The sequence below is a fragment of the Chlorocebus sabaeus genome, chromosome 25 (genome assembly GCF_047675955.1).
Source record: "Chlorocebus sabaeus isolate Y175 chromosome 25, mChlSab1.0.hap1, whole genome shotgun sequence".
In the NCBI taxonomy this organism is placed as follows: Eukaryota; Metazoa; Chordata; class Mammalia; order Primates; family Cercopithecidae; genus Chlorocebus; species Chlorocebus sabaeus.
The window spans coordinates 17720185-17737590 of NC_132928.1; the positions used below are offsets into that span (position 1 = coordinate 17720185).

The window sequence follows — 17406 nt, forward strand, 5'->3', positions numbered from 1 at the left end:
AGATGGGGTTTTGCTATGTTGACCAGGATGGTCTCAATCTCTTGACCTCGTGATCCCCCGGCCTCAGCCTCCCAAAGTGCTGGGATTACAGGTGTGAGCCATCGTGCCTGGCCTGGTACCTTTATAATAAGTGTCTGTGAATTGTCTTGGCCTTTTATGACAATTTATGATAAAACTAAGAATTTTTATTTCTGTCAAAAGAATTTTATTAAATGTTTTATAAACATTTATTGACTTATAACATTTCCCCTAAAATAAGTTGGAACAGAGCTATCCTTACAAATCTCAGAAAATAGTTTGGCTATCTTTACTGAATTTATGTTTTAAGTGACCCTTCTAACTGAAGAGATAAATCCATCATGAATGAAAGGTTAAATATAAAAGCTAGTTATTTGGCATTTAAAACCCAGAAGTCAATAAATTACAACTACCCTTCATAATGTGTCTAAAGCTAAAATGCTTTATAGGTTGAATCCACTGCTTTTTGTTTGTTTTGGGGACACTTTTCAACAAATTTCATTTAGTCCAAATCTCAGTCTATTTAAACAAAGTACTGTAATCATCATTTTAAAGCGAAACAAGATGGGATGCTAGTGATTATCTTGCTCTATATTAATTGCTTGAGGTATCAGTTCGTTCTTTACTAGGCATATATCTTCATTTAAAAAAAATGATTTAATATTATAAAGGTGATGGAGTAGGAGTTGTGTAGCTGGAAAACTAAGGCAGAAGCTGTAATATATATCATCTGTGGGCTTTTATAATGCTTTTGTAAAAGCAACACATGGATATCAGTGTTTTAGTTTTTTCCATATGTGTAGGTTCACATAAATTGGTTCTTAGAGATGATGTTTACATCTATTGTTCCCATGGGAAACCAAAGTAGAGCTTACTGCATTCTTGATTGAGGTTGCAGCTTTCACTTCAGTTAAGGCTTATAACAAGGAATGCTATTTCCTCAGAAGGAAAGAACAATTAACTGATTCATTAATTAGATCCTGTTTGTACTTTTAAATTTTTTTTTTTTTTTTTTTTGATACGGAGTTTCTCTCTGTCACCCAGGCTGGAGTGCAGTGGCTCAATCTTGGCTCACTGCAACCTCTGCCTCCCAGATTCAAGCAATTCTCCTGCCTCAACCACCCAAGTAGCTGGGATTACAGGCATGCACCACCACACCTGGCTGGGGTTTCACCATATTGGCCAGGCTGGTCTCAAACTCCTGACCTCAAGTGATCCACCTGCCTCTGCCTCCCAGAGTGCTGGGATTACAGGCGTGAGCCACTGTGCCTGACCTGTACTTTTAATTTTTAAATTTGCATGGAAGAAAGTCTTCTGTCCTCGACATAGGTATTAACCCTTATCAGCAGTGGATAATATTTTTCTATTTAAGGACTAAGGCACTACAAATATTTTTATCTTGGCAAAGAGCATAATTTTGCATACACTAATAAATATTCTTCATAATAGAATATGTAAATCATTCTATTATATTAATTTTTAAATGTTTTTATTTTGGACACTAACTTTTTGTACTTTGCCATGAAGCTACACTCAGATTCTATAAAGCTATAAGTGAATGTTCATTAAATATATAGTCTTCTTTGATAACTTAACCATTTTGTTGTATTATTTCAAAATAATTTTGCAAGTTATGTAAGAATTACCAGAGACTTTGTTTGGGGTAGAACAAATTTGAAATCATTAAGTCCAAATTTAAGAAGTTAATTGAATTTCATTTTTTATATAGTGATATATGTACCTATAACTTAGGACTCGAAGACTTGGAATCAAGACCTGTAATTTTTCATGTAGACACTGTTAGTAACTGTGCTTTGTTTGTAGAAATAGAGGTAGATTTAAAATATTTTGGTTAATTAAAAGTATGCTTGGATGATTATATTTAAAGCTTGGAGACTCGGCTTGACTATAGTCAGGTTTCTTCTACCCAATATTATTTCTTGCTTTTCAATATTTTAGGTTGTTGCTCAGATGATGTGGTTGATGGATCATATTTTTAAGTACACAAACTTTGGAATTGTTTCTCTGGTCCATGGAGACTTCTTTATAAGACAGGTAAGTAATAAGCACTTTTTTCCCACAGTGATAGCTGGTCAAATTGATTATTGATTATAAAAAGAGGTATAACAAAACCAATTATAATAGGTAGGGCTACTGCTAACTGGTTTGAGGGAGCTCTGTTTGTTTTTTTTTTTTTTTTTTTTTTTTGGAGACAGTCTTGCTCTGTCACCCAGGCTAGAATGCAGTGGCACCATCTTGGCTCATTGTAACCCTCCACTTCCTGGATTCAAGTGATTCTCATGCCTCAGCCTCTGGAGTAGCTGGGACTATAGGCATGCCACTACGCCCAGCTAATTTTTGTATTTTTAGTAGAGATGGGGTTTCACTGTGTTGGTTAGGCTGGTCTGGAACTCCTGACCACAAGTGATCCACCCGCCTGGGATCCCAGAGTGCTGGGATTACAGGTGTGAGCCACCGTGCCCAGCTCAGGGAGCTCTTTCTCTGAATCTTTGTTCCCTAACCATTTATTTCAATCTCAATTTGAGTATGGATAAGTACTAAAATACTTAAAATGCAAACATTCTAACCTCTATTCTCCCATTTAGAGGGTACAATTTAGTTTAGTAAACATTGCCCACTATTCAGTTTCTTAGCTATGTGAATTGGGCAAATTATTTAAACACTCTAGTTTCTTTGTTTTACAAACTTGAATAATATGTAGTATCCCCCACAATGGTGGTTGTGGGGATTAAATGAAGTAATACCTATAAAGCACTCGGAACAATGCTTGCTACCTTCATCATCATTTTTATCTTGATTACTACTATTGTATCACTATTATTTTTATTTATAAGGCACTGTTGTATAATATAGTAGATATCTAAATTACGAGTAGGCAGATTATTAAATAAATTAATAAATAATAAATAAGTTAATGTAATAATAATAATGGGAGATGTTTTGGGAATTCATAGTGGGAAAAATAAGTTATCAGTTTTATGTGAATCCAGAAAAACTTCAGAGAAGAAGATGATACTTGGCACAAGTTTTAAAGAATAAGTATGGATTTGATGGAGGAAGGTGTATTGGGAAGTCCCAAGCATTAGGAATAGTTTAGGTAGGAAGAACGATAGCCTCTTATCAGTACTACATTATTTTCTTGACTTGTTACTAGTATTACATGCTTTATTTTCACCAGAATGGATGACTGAAATATGATATGTAAACGCTTTTATGTATGACAACACTACACTTATTTGGTGTTTACATATTTAACAACCTGGATTGTGCCGTGCTTCGCACATAATAATTACTTAATAAATAACTGGTGAATCAAATTAAGCCTTTTCCAAGAACCACAAATTCAGAAATAAGCTGGAAGTGAGTAGAAAAACTTCTAAGTTCTGTGAAAATAGGTGTCACAAGACACCTATACTTTACTCCAGACAGTTTTATGTACTGGACATTATATCATTTTTTTTTGGAAACACCCTTTGTTCTTCTGAGCAGAGAAACAAATATAAGCATAGCCTGGAACCACAAGAAGTGGCAATTGGGAGTGGACACAAGATCAAGACAAAATAAACTGATCAGGACAACTTAACAACGATTCTAGTGTAATAGCTCAGAGAAGGCAGCAGAACCAACAATTAGAAATCTTAGCAGTCTCAGGGATCTGAAAAGCTAGCTGAGCACCTTACCTCGTTTCCAGCTTTAGGAAATAATTGAATTTATAGTGTAGTGTAACAGTTGACCCTAATGATGATCCTCAGGCATCAAGAAGAGAGGCTGGGCTCTGTGGCTTATGCCTGTAATCCCAGCACTTTGGGAGGCTGAGTTGGGCAGATTGCTTGAGGCCAGGAGTTTGAGACCAGCCTGGCCAACATGGCGAAGCCCTGTCTCTACTAAAAATACAAAAATTAGCTGGGATGGTGGCACGCACCTGTAGTCTCAGGTACTTTGGAGGCTGAGGCAGGAGAATCGCTTGAACCTGGGAGGCGGAGGTTGCAGTGAGCCGAGATTGTGTCACTGCACTCCAGCCTGGGCAACACAGCAAGATTCCATCTCAAAAAAAAAAAAAAACAAAGAGGCTAAATTATACTAGATTATCAGTGTACTTTTAGATAAAAGTCGAAAATTAGGTACTCCAAAATATTTTCTTGTGATTACTATGTGAAGTTTTGCATACATAAAGATTATATTTCAAAGTATCTAGAAAGTTTACAAATTTATTTCTAAAGAGCAACATTTTTTTCTCTGATAGGCTAGTAATAAAAGTCTATAACATGAAGGGAAGGAAGGGAAAAAGCATTAATGTTTAAAAGAAAAATTCTCTTGAGACGTTACTACTAGACCATTTTGACAAGCTTTTCCAAGAAGAGTAAAAATATTTTGTGTATAATCTTGAGAACTTAATAGCTATCTTAATCATAATCAGTTCACCTCAGTAAACTAAGAAAATGTCTTACATGTTTTCCATTTGGGATACATTTAATCTGAAGACTGAAAGCATACTAATTATTTTGAGGAGCTTCTGTAATTTTGTTGGCTGGAAAATATTGACAAATTGATCACACTGAAAGAAAGAACCTTTGTTGTAAGCTTTGGGCCTTCCTACAAATTTTTCTAGATTCTTCTTTTTAGACTTCAGGTCATCTTTTCTCTCTTTCCCTCTCAACTAAGATACAGTCCATTAAAATGTCTTTTTAGCTTTTCTTTCACATTTTTTCCCGAATGTAACTACTTATCATCAATGCAATATAATTGAATCTCGTCAAATTCCCTTGTGTGCAATACTGCAAATCTTCTAACTTATTATCTCCTGTGGTCTTTTGGTCACAGGAGCCAGCAGATTTTCTTTATTTTTATTTATTTATTTATTTTTTGAAACAGGATCTCACTCTGTCACCTCAGGCTGGAGTGCAGTGGTACCATCGGGGTTCACTGCATCCTCGAACTTGTGGGCACAAATGATCCTCCCACCTCAGCCTCCTGAGTAGCTGGGACCACTAAATGTGCCACCACACCCGGCTAATTTTTGTATTTTTTGTATAGACGGGGTTTCACCATGTTGCCCAAGCTGGTCAGACTTTTAAACATAAATAAGATTATAACACTTCCTTGTTCAAAACTATCCAAAGATGTCCCCTCCAAAACTACTTACCATGCATAAGGCTCTTCTCATTTGGTCTCCACCTCCCTCTGTAGCTTCTTTTCCTACCACTGACTTCCTTGTTTATCACATTTCAGCCACACTCGCCTTGGTGCTGTTCTTTGAACATGCCATACTCATTCCCACCAAATAAATGACCTTTGTCCTTTTCGTTCTTGTCACCTGGAATATTCTGCCTTGCATCTTCACATGACTTATTCCCTCACATTTTTACCTCCTCATAGCGGATTTCTCTGACCCTCTTGACCCTTTCTATCCTTTTACTGTTTTTTTCCTAACACATATTACTAGTTGAATTTCCACTCCACATATACCGTCTTCCCAAACTAGAGTGTAAGCTCCATGAAAGTCTCTTATTTCCTCTTCTATGTCTAGTGCCTAGGACAGTGCATGGCACATAGCAGGCACTCAGTAAATAGTCGCTGAATTGATGAATGGCTGAACTTTCAAGGGCAATCAGAACAATTTCCTTTTCCTTCAGAAAGACAGATTTATTTATATAAGTGCTAATAACCTCTCTTTTTACCACTGTGGTCAAAAAGGGAAGTAAGGTGCTGGGGGAGGGAAATCACTGTTCTAGTCTATGACTGGATTTTAATTTAGAAGCTGTAATTTCTATTTAATTTTATGGCATTTTAACTTTGGATGTACCTGTACTTATTACATGTGTGTGTGCCTTCTAGGGAAGATCTTATCGTGACCAACAGCTGCTGCTTCTCAAGAAGCACTTAGAAAATAATTACAGGAGCAGAGATCGAAAATGGATTGTTTTGTTTCCAGAAGGGGGCTTCCTCAGGAAGCGGCGAGAAACAAGTCAGGCATTTGCCAAGAAAAATAACTTGCCATTTCTTACAAATGTTACTCTGCCAAGGTCTGGGGCAACAAAAATTATTTTGAATGCACTTGTAGCACAACAGAAAAATGGAAGTCCAGCAGGAGGAGATGCTAAAGAATTAGGTATGATGGTTTTTAGCATTTTTTACCTTGTTGGAGTTAAAGGATTTTTTGGAGTTACAGAAGATGATCATTGTTCTTTTTTATATTTATAATTTGTGTTAAAAATAATACTTAGGGAGAAGATGAAACTGTAATTTTTAAAAAATGTTTCCATTTACAAAAATAGTCTATGCTTTTAGTAATTTACTCAAATAATACAGAAATGCATAAAGTCAAAGATGTCTTTCTCCTGTCTTACTTATATGGAGCCATTCCCACGGCTGCAGTAAACATTCTTACAAATGTCTTTACATATTGGTGGAACTATTTCTGTAGTACAGATTCCTAGAAGTAGAATTGCTAGACTAAAAGATATAACTATAGAAATGACATGTTTGAAAAACTAATCTTTTCATTTATCAAATAATATTTTCATTTATCAAATTGAGAAAGCTTTTTGGTCTTCTTTTTGTTTGTTTGTTTTTGTTTTTTTCCTGGATTTTCTTGGGAGACAGTCTTGCTCTGTTGTCCAGGCTGGAGTGCAGTGGTATGATCATAGCTCACCATAGTCTTGAATTCCTGGGCTCAAGCGATCTTCCCACCTCAACCTCCTGAGTAGCTGGGGTTGTGGGCACATGCCACCATGCCTGACTAATTCTTTAGTTGTTTTGTAGAGATGGGGGTCTCACTATGTTGACCAGACTAGTGTCAGACCCCTAACCTGAAGTGATACTCCTGCCTTGGCCTCCCAGAGTGCTGGGAGTATAGGAGTATAGGTGTAAGCCACTGTGTCCAGCCTTGTTTGTTTTTAATACAGAGAACTAATTTAATGCAATTTGATAGTATTAAGAGCATTAAGTGTTAATAAATGACTCAGTTATTCCACTGCAAAATTTATCAAAAGGAAATAATCTGAAATGCAGGCAAAGAAGTTTATTACAGATTATTTATAATAGCCAAAACATTGGAATTAGCTAGAAGTGAGAATGGATTAGTAATTATCAAATATCCATACAACGGAATACAACACAGCTGTTACAAATGATGTTTATGGAGTGTTTGTATTGGCTTGGAAAAATATTTATGCTCTTCTGTTAATAGGGTGGGCAAACATACAACTCTTCTGAAAACAATTTGAATTCAAGTCTGTAAACAACAAGGCGGTAGGAAATGCGTGAAAGGAAAGACACCAAAATGTTAGCAGTGATTGCTTTTCTGAGTTGTAACATTATGGATTATTTTTCTCTATTAATGCTTTTCTGAATTTTCCGTTTTTAAGAATAATGTGTGTGTATTACCTTCTCACCATCAAAAAGCAAATCATACTCAAAGATGCAGCTGTCTTGCAGATAGCCTGGTAAATTATAAAGTTTTGCAGAAGATATTTGTGCCCATAGCATGGAGACTGTTTTGAACAAGTTACCTAAGATACTACTGTGAAAGTCTGGTTATAAGTTAGAAAGCTGAAAGGCATTCACTAGGCCTGTTTCCTTTGCAGTATTTTGCTATTTCTTTTCATATTCTTTAAATAAAATAAAATAATAATTGAAATGATTGGCCCTCAGAAACAATATGTTTTTAAATGGCAATCAGGACCAGACATAGAAATAATGTCTGTGATTTAACTCAGATTTAACTGAGTTTTCCTTTTATTTGTTTTTCCCAAGCAGCTGCTTGGCAGTCAGCTCTCTTAATCTTTCATCATCTATTAAAAAGACAAATTGGAAGAGTCTTTTAATAGAAAAGGAACGTTCAGAATAGTTTCACTGCTGGAGAGACACTGTGGCAATGGCAGCCAAGCCAAAACTTGAAGGCAAATGTCTTCCAAACAGGATTAGTTGCACTAATAAAGACTGCTGTTTTAAAATAGTTCCACCCAGGCAATATCCTGTGGTGGTCTAGATCTCAAATGTAGGGGCAACTGTTATACTGATTGCATAATAGTGAAGAAAAAAAAATGTTTTCTTTTAGAGAGAACTAGTTTACGTTTGTAACTAAAGCAGAGTAGTTTATTTTTTAATCCTACCTTAAAGTTTTTCATTCTACCTGTTTAGAAGAAAAACCGTAAGTATACCTGAAAACTAGTTTTACCTGTATTTTATTATTCTTTTCCATGTTTTGGTATTTTACATTTTATTTTCTTTTGTGTTTATATTAACTAGCATTTTATTCCATGTATACACAAACCATGCCTTTGTGTTTGTTTTAATATGTGATCCATACACATATACCAAAATTAAGTTCTGTCTGATTAACTTTAAAAAGATTAATATTTTTGTTACCACATGATTTAACAGATATTAAACTGAATTTTGGTGTTTTTTCTCATCATTTAATTATAAAAATTTTCAAACATACATAAGAGTTTAAAGAATTTTGCAGTGGATATCTGTGAGCTGACTAGATTATCTCTTCATCATTCTATCCATCCATTAATCCATCTTGGTTGTTTCATTTTTTAATGTGTCTAAAAATAAGCTTCATTAGTATGCTTTACTCCTAAACATTTCAGCATGCATATCATTGGTAGCTTGTTAAAGTGTGTTTTTCTTTACATAAACTCAGTTCATTTAGCAATATGTTATTTTTAAATTTTTTTTTTTTACTTGTTTTACAAGTATATTTTTCTCCTTCACAATGTTGTTCTAAAATCTTTACAGAATTTAAGGCCAGTTTTAAATTATTTGACATACAAAAGTAATATATCATTGATTCCTAATGCACATTTGGACTTATGCTTGAAAATGAGTTTTATTTTTTTAGGAATTTCTTACATACTTCAAATAAAGAATGGACCATTATACTCTTAAAGTCTGGCCATCAGTATCCTCTGTGATGATTCTGCTGTCAGTTCTCACTCACCTTTGTACCCCATGCTGGGATAAAAACAATGTGCAAAGGATCAAACTTAGCAGAACTTACCATCCCCTCTCCACAACAGTAGTCACCAGTTGTACCTTCCAAAAGGCAGGAAGCTTTATTGCTTTATGTGTACATATAACTCTTGCTAAAACTGAGGGAGATATTTTGCTTTTTATTTATTTATTTATTTTTTACTTTTTATGTATTTTATTTTTTTGAGATGGAGTTTCACTCTTGTTGCTCAGGCTGGAGTGCAATGGTGCGATCTCAGCTCACTACAACCTCCACCTCTTGGGTTCAAGCGATTCTCCTGCCTCAGCCTCCCGAGTAGCTGGGATTACAGGGGTGCACCACCACACCTGGCTAATTTTGTATTTTTAGTAGAGACAGGGTTTTGAACTTCCTATCTTAGGTGATCTGCCTGTCTCGGCCTCCCAAAGTGCTGGGATTACAGGCATGAGCTACTGCGCCCAGCCTTTTGTTTTTTTTTTTTGAGACGGAGTTTTGCTCTTGTGCCCAGGCTAGAGTGCAGTGGCAGTGATCTTGACTCACTGCAACCTCCACCTCCTGGGTTCAAGCGATTACCCTGCCTCAGCCTCCCAAGCAGCTGGGATTACAGTCACACGCCACCATACCCAGCTAATTTTTTGTATTTTTAGTAGAGATAGGGTTTCACCATGACCTCAGGTGATCTGCCCACCTCTGCCTTCCAAAGTACTGGGATTATAGGCATGAGCCACTACGCCCAGCCTCAAGAGCAGCAACAAAGTGTGTCCATAAAGAATGCTTAATTTTGTTGCCATGTTCCAATATTTATTAATGCCTATCCTCAGTATCACAAATCTTGCTGTTTATATTATATTATATTATATTATATTATGTTTAGTGAATGATTTTGTTTTGTTTTGAAGTCTGTTTTTTGTTTCTGTGATGTGAGTTTAGCTTCTGACCTTTACATAGGTCAGTTTTTTATAGGAGTGTTAAATATAAATTAGATCTTCATAGTGCATAATTATATCAGATACTTGAATGGTGCATGTCCAGTAGATAATAGTGTTCTTTGTTTCGAGGTTCATCCATTTTATAATACAATAAGTAATGCTTAATTTCTTCTAAAGAACATTATAGAACAGTAGCACCAATGTTCATCCTTAGAATTTTTCTTAAAGCAGAAGGTATATTGATATACCTTACACTGGTCAAGTAATCTATGTTATTTGCTATAGATAATATAAAAGTTGATTTAATTTTAAGTCTTTTTTTCTTTGTTCTCAGACAGCAAATCAAAAGGCCTCCAGTGGATAATAGATACGACGATAGCTTATCCCAAAGCCGAACCTATAGATATTCAAACCTGGATCCTTGGATACAGGAAACCAACAGTCACACATGTACATTATAGGTAAGAATTCTATATTAGTACTTAGTATATATCCAACAATACTACCTCAGGACAGTATGAATGTCTTAATATTTAGTTTTTAATCATACAGTAGAAATAGTTGGCTCAAGTTCATTCTTATGCTGCATTTTTAATATTAAAATATCATTTGAAGTAGGTATTTCACTCAGTTATAGAGATCTCTAAAAGTGATATTCTAGAGGCACTATGTTTATTCGGTTGCCTGACACTTGAGTAAAAGTTAAAGGGCAAACATCAAGGATAAATATATACTCACTTGGCTTAAGAAGGTATGTATTAGTAGAGATATTACAGAAAAGGAGTCCTCATCCAGAACCCCAGAATGTTCTTGGATCTTGCGCAAGAAAGAATTCAGGGCGAGTCTGTAAAGTGAAAGCAAGTATGTTACAAAAGTAAAGGAATAAAAGAATGGCCACTCCATAGACAGAACAGCCCCAGGGGCTGCTGATTGCCCATTTTTATGGTTATTTCTTGATGATATGCTAAATAAGGGGTGGATTCTTCATGCCTTTCCTTTTTAGACTATATAGGGTAACTTCCTGATGTTGCCATGGCATTTGTAAACTGTGATGGCACTGGTGGGAGCATAGCAGTGAGGATGACCAAAGGTCACTCTCGTGGCCATCTTGCTTTTGGTGATTTTTAGCTGGTTTCTTTACTGCAACCTGTTTTATTAGCAAGGTCTTCATGACCTGTATTTTGTGCTGACCTCGTGTCTCCTCCTGTGACTTAGAAGGCCTTAACTATCTGGGAATGCAGCCGAGTAGGTCTCAGCCTCATTTTACCCAGCCTGTATTCAAGATAGAATTGCTCTGCTTCACACACCTGTGATGGAAATTGAATTTGTTTTTAAATCATTAATCCACATAAGATTTTCTGAATGATTAAATTGGTAATGTAGCTATGACTTACACTTTTAAATTTTTAACATTTTAATATGTCATTTGCATAAACAATAGCAAAAACATTTATTGAATATGTATGCTAGCTTCTTGTTTTTTTAATGTAGTTTTTTTAAGGAGTTTATATAAATATGATAGGTATTTGTATGAAGCATAGGCTGATAAGGCCTGTTGGGTTTTGATCACTTTTATAAGCCTTTTAGCCTTACTGTGTTTCCATGTGAAAGACCGCAACCCCTGGCAACTACCTTACAAAGGTGAGGAATTGGTCCCAAGGAACATCACAGTTGCCACAAAAGCCCTCAATTCTAGAGGAAAACAACTCAAATTACGTACCATTGATAGTACATAGGTAGCATATGTGTAAACCATCAGAGTTTTATTAATACAAATGTAAGTACAGAGTTGGAAGAATTTGAATGAAAATTAAATTCTGAAATTTAAAATTACATAATTAATAGTTGGGCTTTTTGATGTGTGAGGGATGACTATAAAATTACAGTTGATTCTGGTGTGTGGCTTACACTGAGTAAGGTAAGAGTGTAATTCTTCGTGTCTCTTTTCTCAGTTGACTCTTTCCACAGGTTTCCCTTTTACTTAAGTTATTGAGCCCTTACTCTGTATAAGGCAATGTGCTAGGCCCTGGAAGAATTGCTCTAGGAACAGTTTTATTTCCACATATGTGAAACATAGCAAACCTTCAGTAAGTTTTTACATTGTAATCTATGAATGAAGGACAGTGTTAATGCCCAAGCTAGGAATACATGGCTATTGGATATATGACTATATGTGCATTCGATATATGTGCATTGGATGTATGTAGATCTTCCTAGCAAATCATACCCCAAAAAGAACTGAGATGAGGAAGAAAACATTGTGTGGTATGGGCATTCTAGTATAGGTGACCCTGCTTTTCTTTTTGAATCAATAAATAGAGGAAATTTTAGTTTATAATCAGGAAAAAAATGAATCAAATCATAAAGGATCATAGAAATGGAAGAAATGGCCTACTTTTAGCAAGATTACTTTAACAGGCTCTTACATTCACTTGAAACAGAGGTTCTTAGTGCTGGGGCTCATGGATAGACCTCAGAGAATTTTTTAACTGAATAAATGAAATTTTGAGAATGTTTATACCTTTCTACAGAGAAAGTTCATAGCTTTCACTCTGTTCTCAAAATTATTTATGACCTCAAGAAATTAAGGACCCCTGACTTAAAGATGAAAACCTCATAATAGATAGAAGATGAGGAATGGTCAGTTTGATACAGAAAAATACTTCTAATAAAGAAAATTTAATATGTTAAACTAGTAGAGATTAAATCATGTTATAGAATCATACTCCAAGATATTAAAGTACAGATTATGCCTGATTATGAATATGCACATACATACAAACCCTAGGAGTCTTGGGACAGGTGAGGAGATATAATTTTCTTCCCAGGAATTTAATCAAGATTATTGTCTAACCAATGTTAGACAGGAGAGTAAGGACCTGTGTTCAGAAATGGAGAGCAAATGAAAACAGCAGAAAAGAATAGAGGTGTCCTGGTGTCAGGATAGTACTGTGCTTTTGCAAGAAGCCTGTGAGAGGGGATATGGGCCATGTCTTTAGCAGCTCCCAGGAATAGTCTCTATCAACTATAGACTGACTTCTCATGTATTGTTCTTGGCCATCAGGACACCATGGTGCATAGGGAAAGAAACTGGTTTTAATTCAGACTTTTTGTTCATTTGGTTATATTTTTAAAATTTTAAACAAGGACAAGATGTTTCAATAAAAGTTTTAAAATGCAGCATTAGAAATCACATTATATATATAAATGTTAATAATATAAATAATTGGGATTAGATCCCTTTCTCTTGTAATGTGGGGAGGTTGGCAAGAAAAACTGGGTAGTATCGGCTGGGCATGGTGGCTCACGCGTGTAATCCTAGCACTTTGGGAGGCCGAGGTGGGCAGATCACCTGAGGTCGGGAGTTTGAGACCAGCCTGACCAACATGGAGAAACCCCGTCTCTACTAAAAAAAATACAAAGTTAGCCAGGCGTGGTGGCACATGCCTGTAATCCCAGCTAGTAGGGAGGGTGAGGCAGGAGAATTGCTTGAACCTGGGAGGCGGAGGTTGTGGTGAGCCGAGATCGCGCCATTGCACTCCAGCCTGGGCAACAAGAGCGAAACTCTGTCTCGAAAAAAAAAGAAAAACTGGATAGTATCAACTGCTTAAAGTGGGGAGTGGGTGCCCAAAGCATAGGAAAAGGTGGTCTGGAAACTGTAAAGTTCACTAAAAAATAGTAGTTTTGTTCATTGTTGGCTTGCTTATCTTCACCTATAGGGAGATTTGAAAAACTATTCATGAAAGTTTTTTTTTTTTCCTGCAGTTGAGCATAATTTCTCCCTTTCTGCAGGTAAGCATAATTTCTCCAGAACTCTAGAACTATTAAACTATATGGGACCAGCCAATTTTGTTTCACATGATGTAGAAAGGATTTGTTTTCATCTTAGCAGACTTAAAAAGATAAATAAATAAAGCAGCCCTCATTCTTGAGAATTTAATTGAAGTGATCACTTAGTGATTATGGTATATAACTGGGCAAGTCAGTACTGTTGCTGGTTTGTTTTTTTTGAGACACAGCTTCACTCTGTCGCCCAGGCTACAGTGCAGTGGGCACTGCAACCTCCACCTCCCGGGTTCAAGTGATTCTTCTGCCTCAGCCCCCTGAGTAGCTGGGATTACAGGCACATGCCACCATGCCTGGCTCATTTTTGTATTATTAGTAGAGGCGGGGTTTCACCATCTTGGCCAGGCTGGTCTCGAACTCCTGACCTCAGGTGATCTGACAGCCTCGGCCTTCCAAAGTGCTTTAGCCACACACCTGGCCTGTTGCTAGTTTTTTAGTGTAATCTTGGGAAATGTGACATATGACAGTCAGAAAGTAATCCATCCTGCTCAACTTTTATTAGATTCCACTTAAGATATTTCATGTATTTTAATTTTTCCGTTTTAAAAGAAATAATGTGGTTGGTAAAATGTTATCTATAGAGTTGACAAGCATGAGAAGCCTAGAGAGTTCTGTAATTTAAAAAAACAAAAAAGAGAGCTAACGTAGATGATTCCTAGAACACTAGTACCACTTAAAAGGCAGCTATTAGGGATCAAATCAAAACAAATTCATAGGTAGTAGTAATTAAATGAAACACAATTTTTTTTTTTTTTTTTTTTTGAGATGGAGTTTCACTTTTGTTGCCCAGGCTGGAGTGTAATGGTGTGATCTAGACTCACTGTAACCTCCGCCTCCTGGGTTCAAGTGATTCTCCTGCCTTAGCCTGCTGAGTAGCTGGGATTACAGTAGGCATGTGCCACCATGCCTGGCTAGTTTTATATTTTTAGTAGATATGGGGTTTCTCCATGTTGGTCAGGCTGGTCTCGAACTCCCGACCTCAGGTGATCCACCCACCTTGGCCTCCCAAAGTTCTGGGATTATAGGCATGAGCCACCGCGCCCGGCCATGAAACAGAATTCTAAGAGAAACTCCCAGTTGAAAGTACAGGTTAAGAGAAAGGTTAACAATTCATAAGTGTTAAATCTATAATAAGTGTATATATATTTGAGATACTTCTATTATATTTTAGGTAGATTTCATAGAGGGCAATAACTGTGCTTCCTATGTAGTACATCTTGGTATCTGCTGAGAGCCACAAAAGATGGCTCTGGGTGGCTGGGGTATTATATTGTTATACGATAGCATTCCTTACCATCAGAATTCACTTGGGAAACAATATAGTTAGCATAACTTATTTAACATTAATCAGTGGTTTGTCTATTTATTTATTTATTTATTTTGAGACAGTCTCGTTGTGTCATTCAGGCTGGAATGCAGTGACGCAATATCAGCTCACTGCAACCTCTGCCTCCCGGGTTCAAGCAGTTCTCCTGCCTCAGCCTCACAAGTAGCTGGGTTTTCAGGCACCTGCCACCATGCCTGGCTAGATTTTATTTTTCCATAATACATTTATTTTCACTTCTTACAAATTATAGTCCAAGCTGCCAAATAAATTCCACTACCTGTTCTGTACCTCGTTGGAACATAACGTGACAAGCAAGTATATGGAGATCTCTGAGCAAAAGTGGCATTTTCCCAGAGTAATTCCCTTCATACTGTGTTAATAAGTTCTTTTTTTAAAAAAAAATCTTTCTTTAAATAGAAAAATAATATCTAGATTGCCAGAATGTGCAGCAGAATGTTTTTCTTGATTTGAAATTTCTGTACTGACGCTTAGGAAAAAAGCATAAGAATGTAATAACTTATTTTAAATACTCTGAAACTGTTTTTTTCTTCCAATAGCAGTTTTCTCCATTAATTTACTACTCAGGCTTATGTTGGTTTTTAGGATTTCTAGAAGACATGACATGTTATATATGAAACACCATAAAATACACATTATTTTTATATAAAATACTACTGAAGTACTTAAAATACCACATAGATGAGAAAGTAAACATTTGTGGCAGAGTTGTATACTAGAGCCTGTCTTACAAATAGGTAGTATTGCTATGTTTCAAAAGTTGAACTTTTAGGGCATGCATTGAGAGCATATTCCTTAGAAAATTTGTGGCAAATGGTGATTAAGTGCCCAGGCAACTTTACTAATGCTGGGACTCTGGTGGCCAGAAGTTGCCCTGACTTTGGCAGATGCATTGTTGTGAGATGCAAATGATGTACAGGTAAAAGGGTCTTTTAGGCTGTGCACGGTGGCTCATGCCTGTAATCCCAGCACTTTGGGAGGCCAAGATGGGCAGATCACTTGAGGCCAGGAGTTCGAGATTAGCCTGGCCAACATGGTGAAACCCCATCTCTACCAAAAATACAAAAATTAGCTAGGTGTGGTGGCATGTGCCTGTTACTACTTGGGAGTGAGACAGGAGAATCGCTTGAACCTGGGAGATGGAGGTTGTGGTGAGCCGAGATTGTGCCACTGTACTCCAGCCTGAGCAACAGAGCACGACTCTGTCTCAAAAGAAAAAAAAAAAAAAAAGACTTTTAGAAAACACAAAGCACCTTGTAAATATAAAGCACCATTATTAAAATATATAAAGAATGATAGATTATTGATAAGTCTGGTATTTATAAATCAGCATTCTCCATATATTGAATCTCAGTCATTTATTACTTTAAGAGAAAAGATGCTTTTTAAAAAATGCATTTATTACCAATATTATTTATTGTTTAGGGAAATATTTTTTATTAGCTTGCATACAACATTATTGAACTTTTTCAAAAGTAATGCTTATTTTAAAAGAACTAAGACTTATCTAAGGGAAACATCTGAGAGTAAAGAACTTTTTCCTCCTCCTGACCTCTTTTTATTTCTGTCAAACTGGAAGACAGCTTATTCCTGCTAAGCAAGTAGTGGGCACAGTGCACTGCTGTTCAGTGGTTAATAGGAAAATTAAACATGATTAGATTTTAATTACAGGGAGAGTATTTATAGGGGTAAAGACAAAAGTAATGTCTGTCCTTAATATAAATGTCTATTTCACTTCAGTTAGGACAGTGAGTTAGAGGAAGATGATCCTTGTGCAGAAGTAGCTTATTTTTTCGTGTTTAAAATCTTGAGAAAAGATATAACCATAAGTGTAGTGGCATAGATAGATTACTAAAAGCAGAGGTGTTGTTTTCATGTGTAACCTGATTAGGACTTTGGTTACTTGGGAGAAGGCATTCAAGTATGAACTTTGGGAAATAACTTTATTTTAATTTGGGGAGGGGGAATTAATTTAGAAAAGAAATATTAATATTTTTTGAAGATACATATACTGTCTAGCAAGAGTAAACAAACATTAACATTTTGACATATTTGCTTTAGGGTATTTGTAATTGATAAAAGAAATGATACGCCATTTCAGGCCAATCAGATTTGGAAAAATCAAAGATGGTGACTTGGACACCAATATGGGAAAAGGTGATCTCTTATATACTGCTAATGAGATTACAATCTACTGTGATCACTTTGAGGACTAGCTGACTATACTTATAAATTGAAAATGCACATACTCTGTGATCTAGCAATTTCCATGGCTGGGCACATAC

At 36.1% G+C, this 17406-nt stretch overlaps 1 protein-coding gene across 2 annotated transcripts in view; it reads left to right on the forward strand.

The window, feature by feature from the left end:
• The window catches only part of LPGAT1 (lysophosphatidylglycerol acyltransferase 1), a 94907-nt gene that overhangs the window by 46797 nt on the left and 30704 nt on the right, over positions 1–17406 (forward strand). For both annotated transcript variants that reach the window (XM_007988511.3, XM_007988514.3), the window contains 3 exons: positions 1978–2073; positions 5875–6148; positions 10265–10391. In XM_007988511.3, the coding sequence (XP_007986702.1) occupies positions 1978–2073; positions 5875–6148; positions 10265–10391 (497 nt within the window). The remainder of the gene's footprint in view (positions 1–1977; positions 2074–5874; positions 6149–10264; positions 10392–17406) is intronic.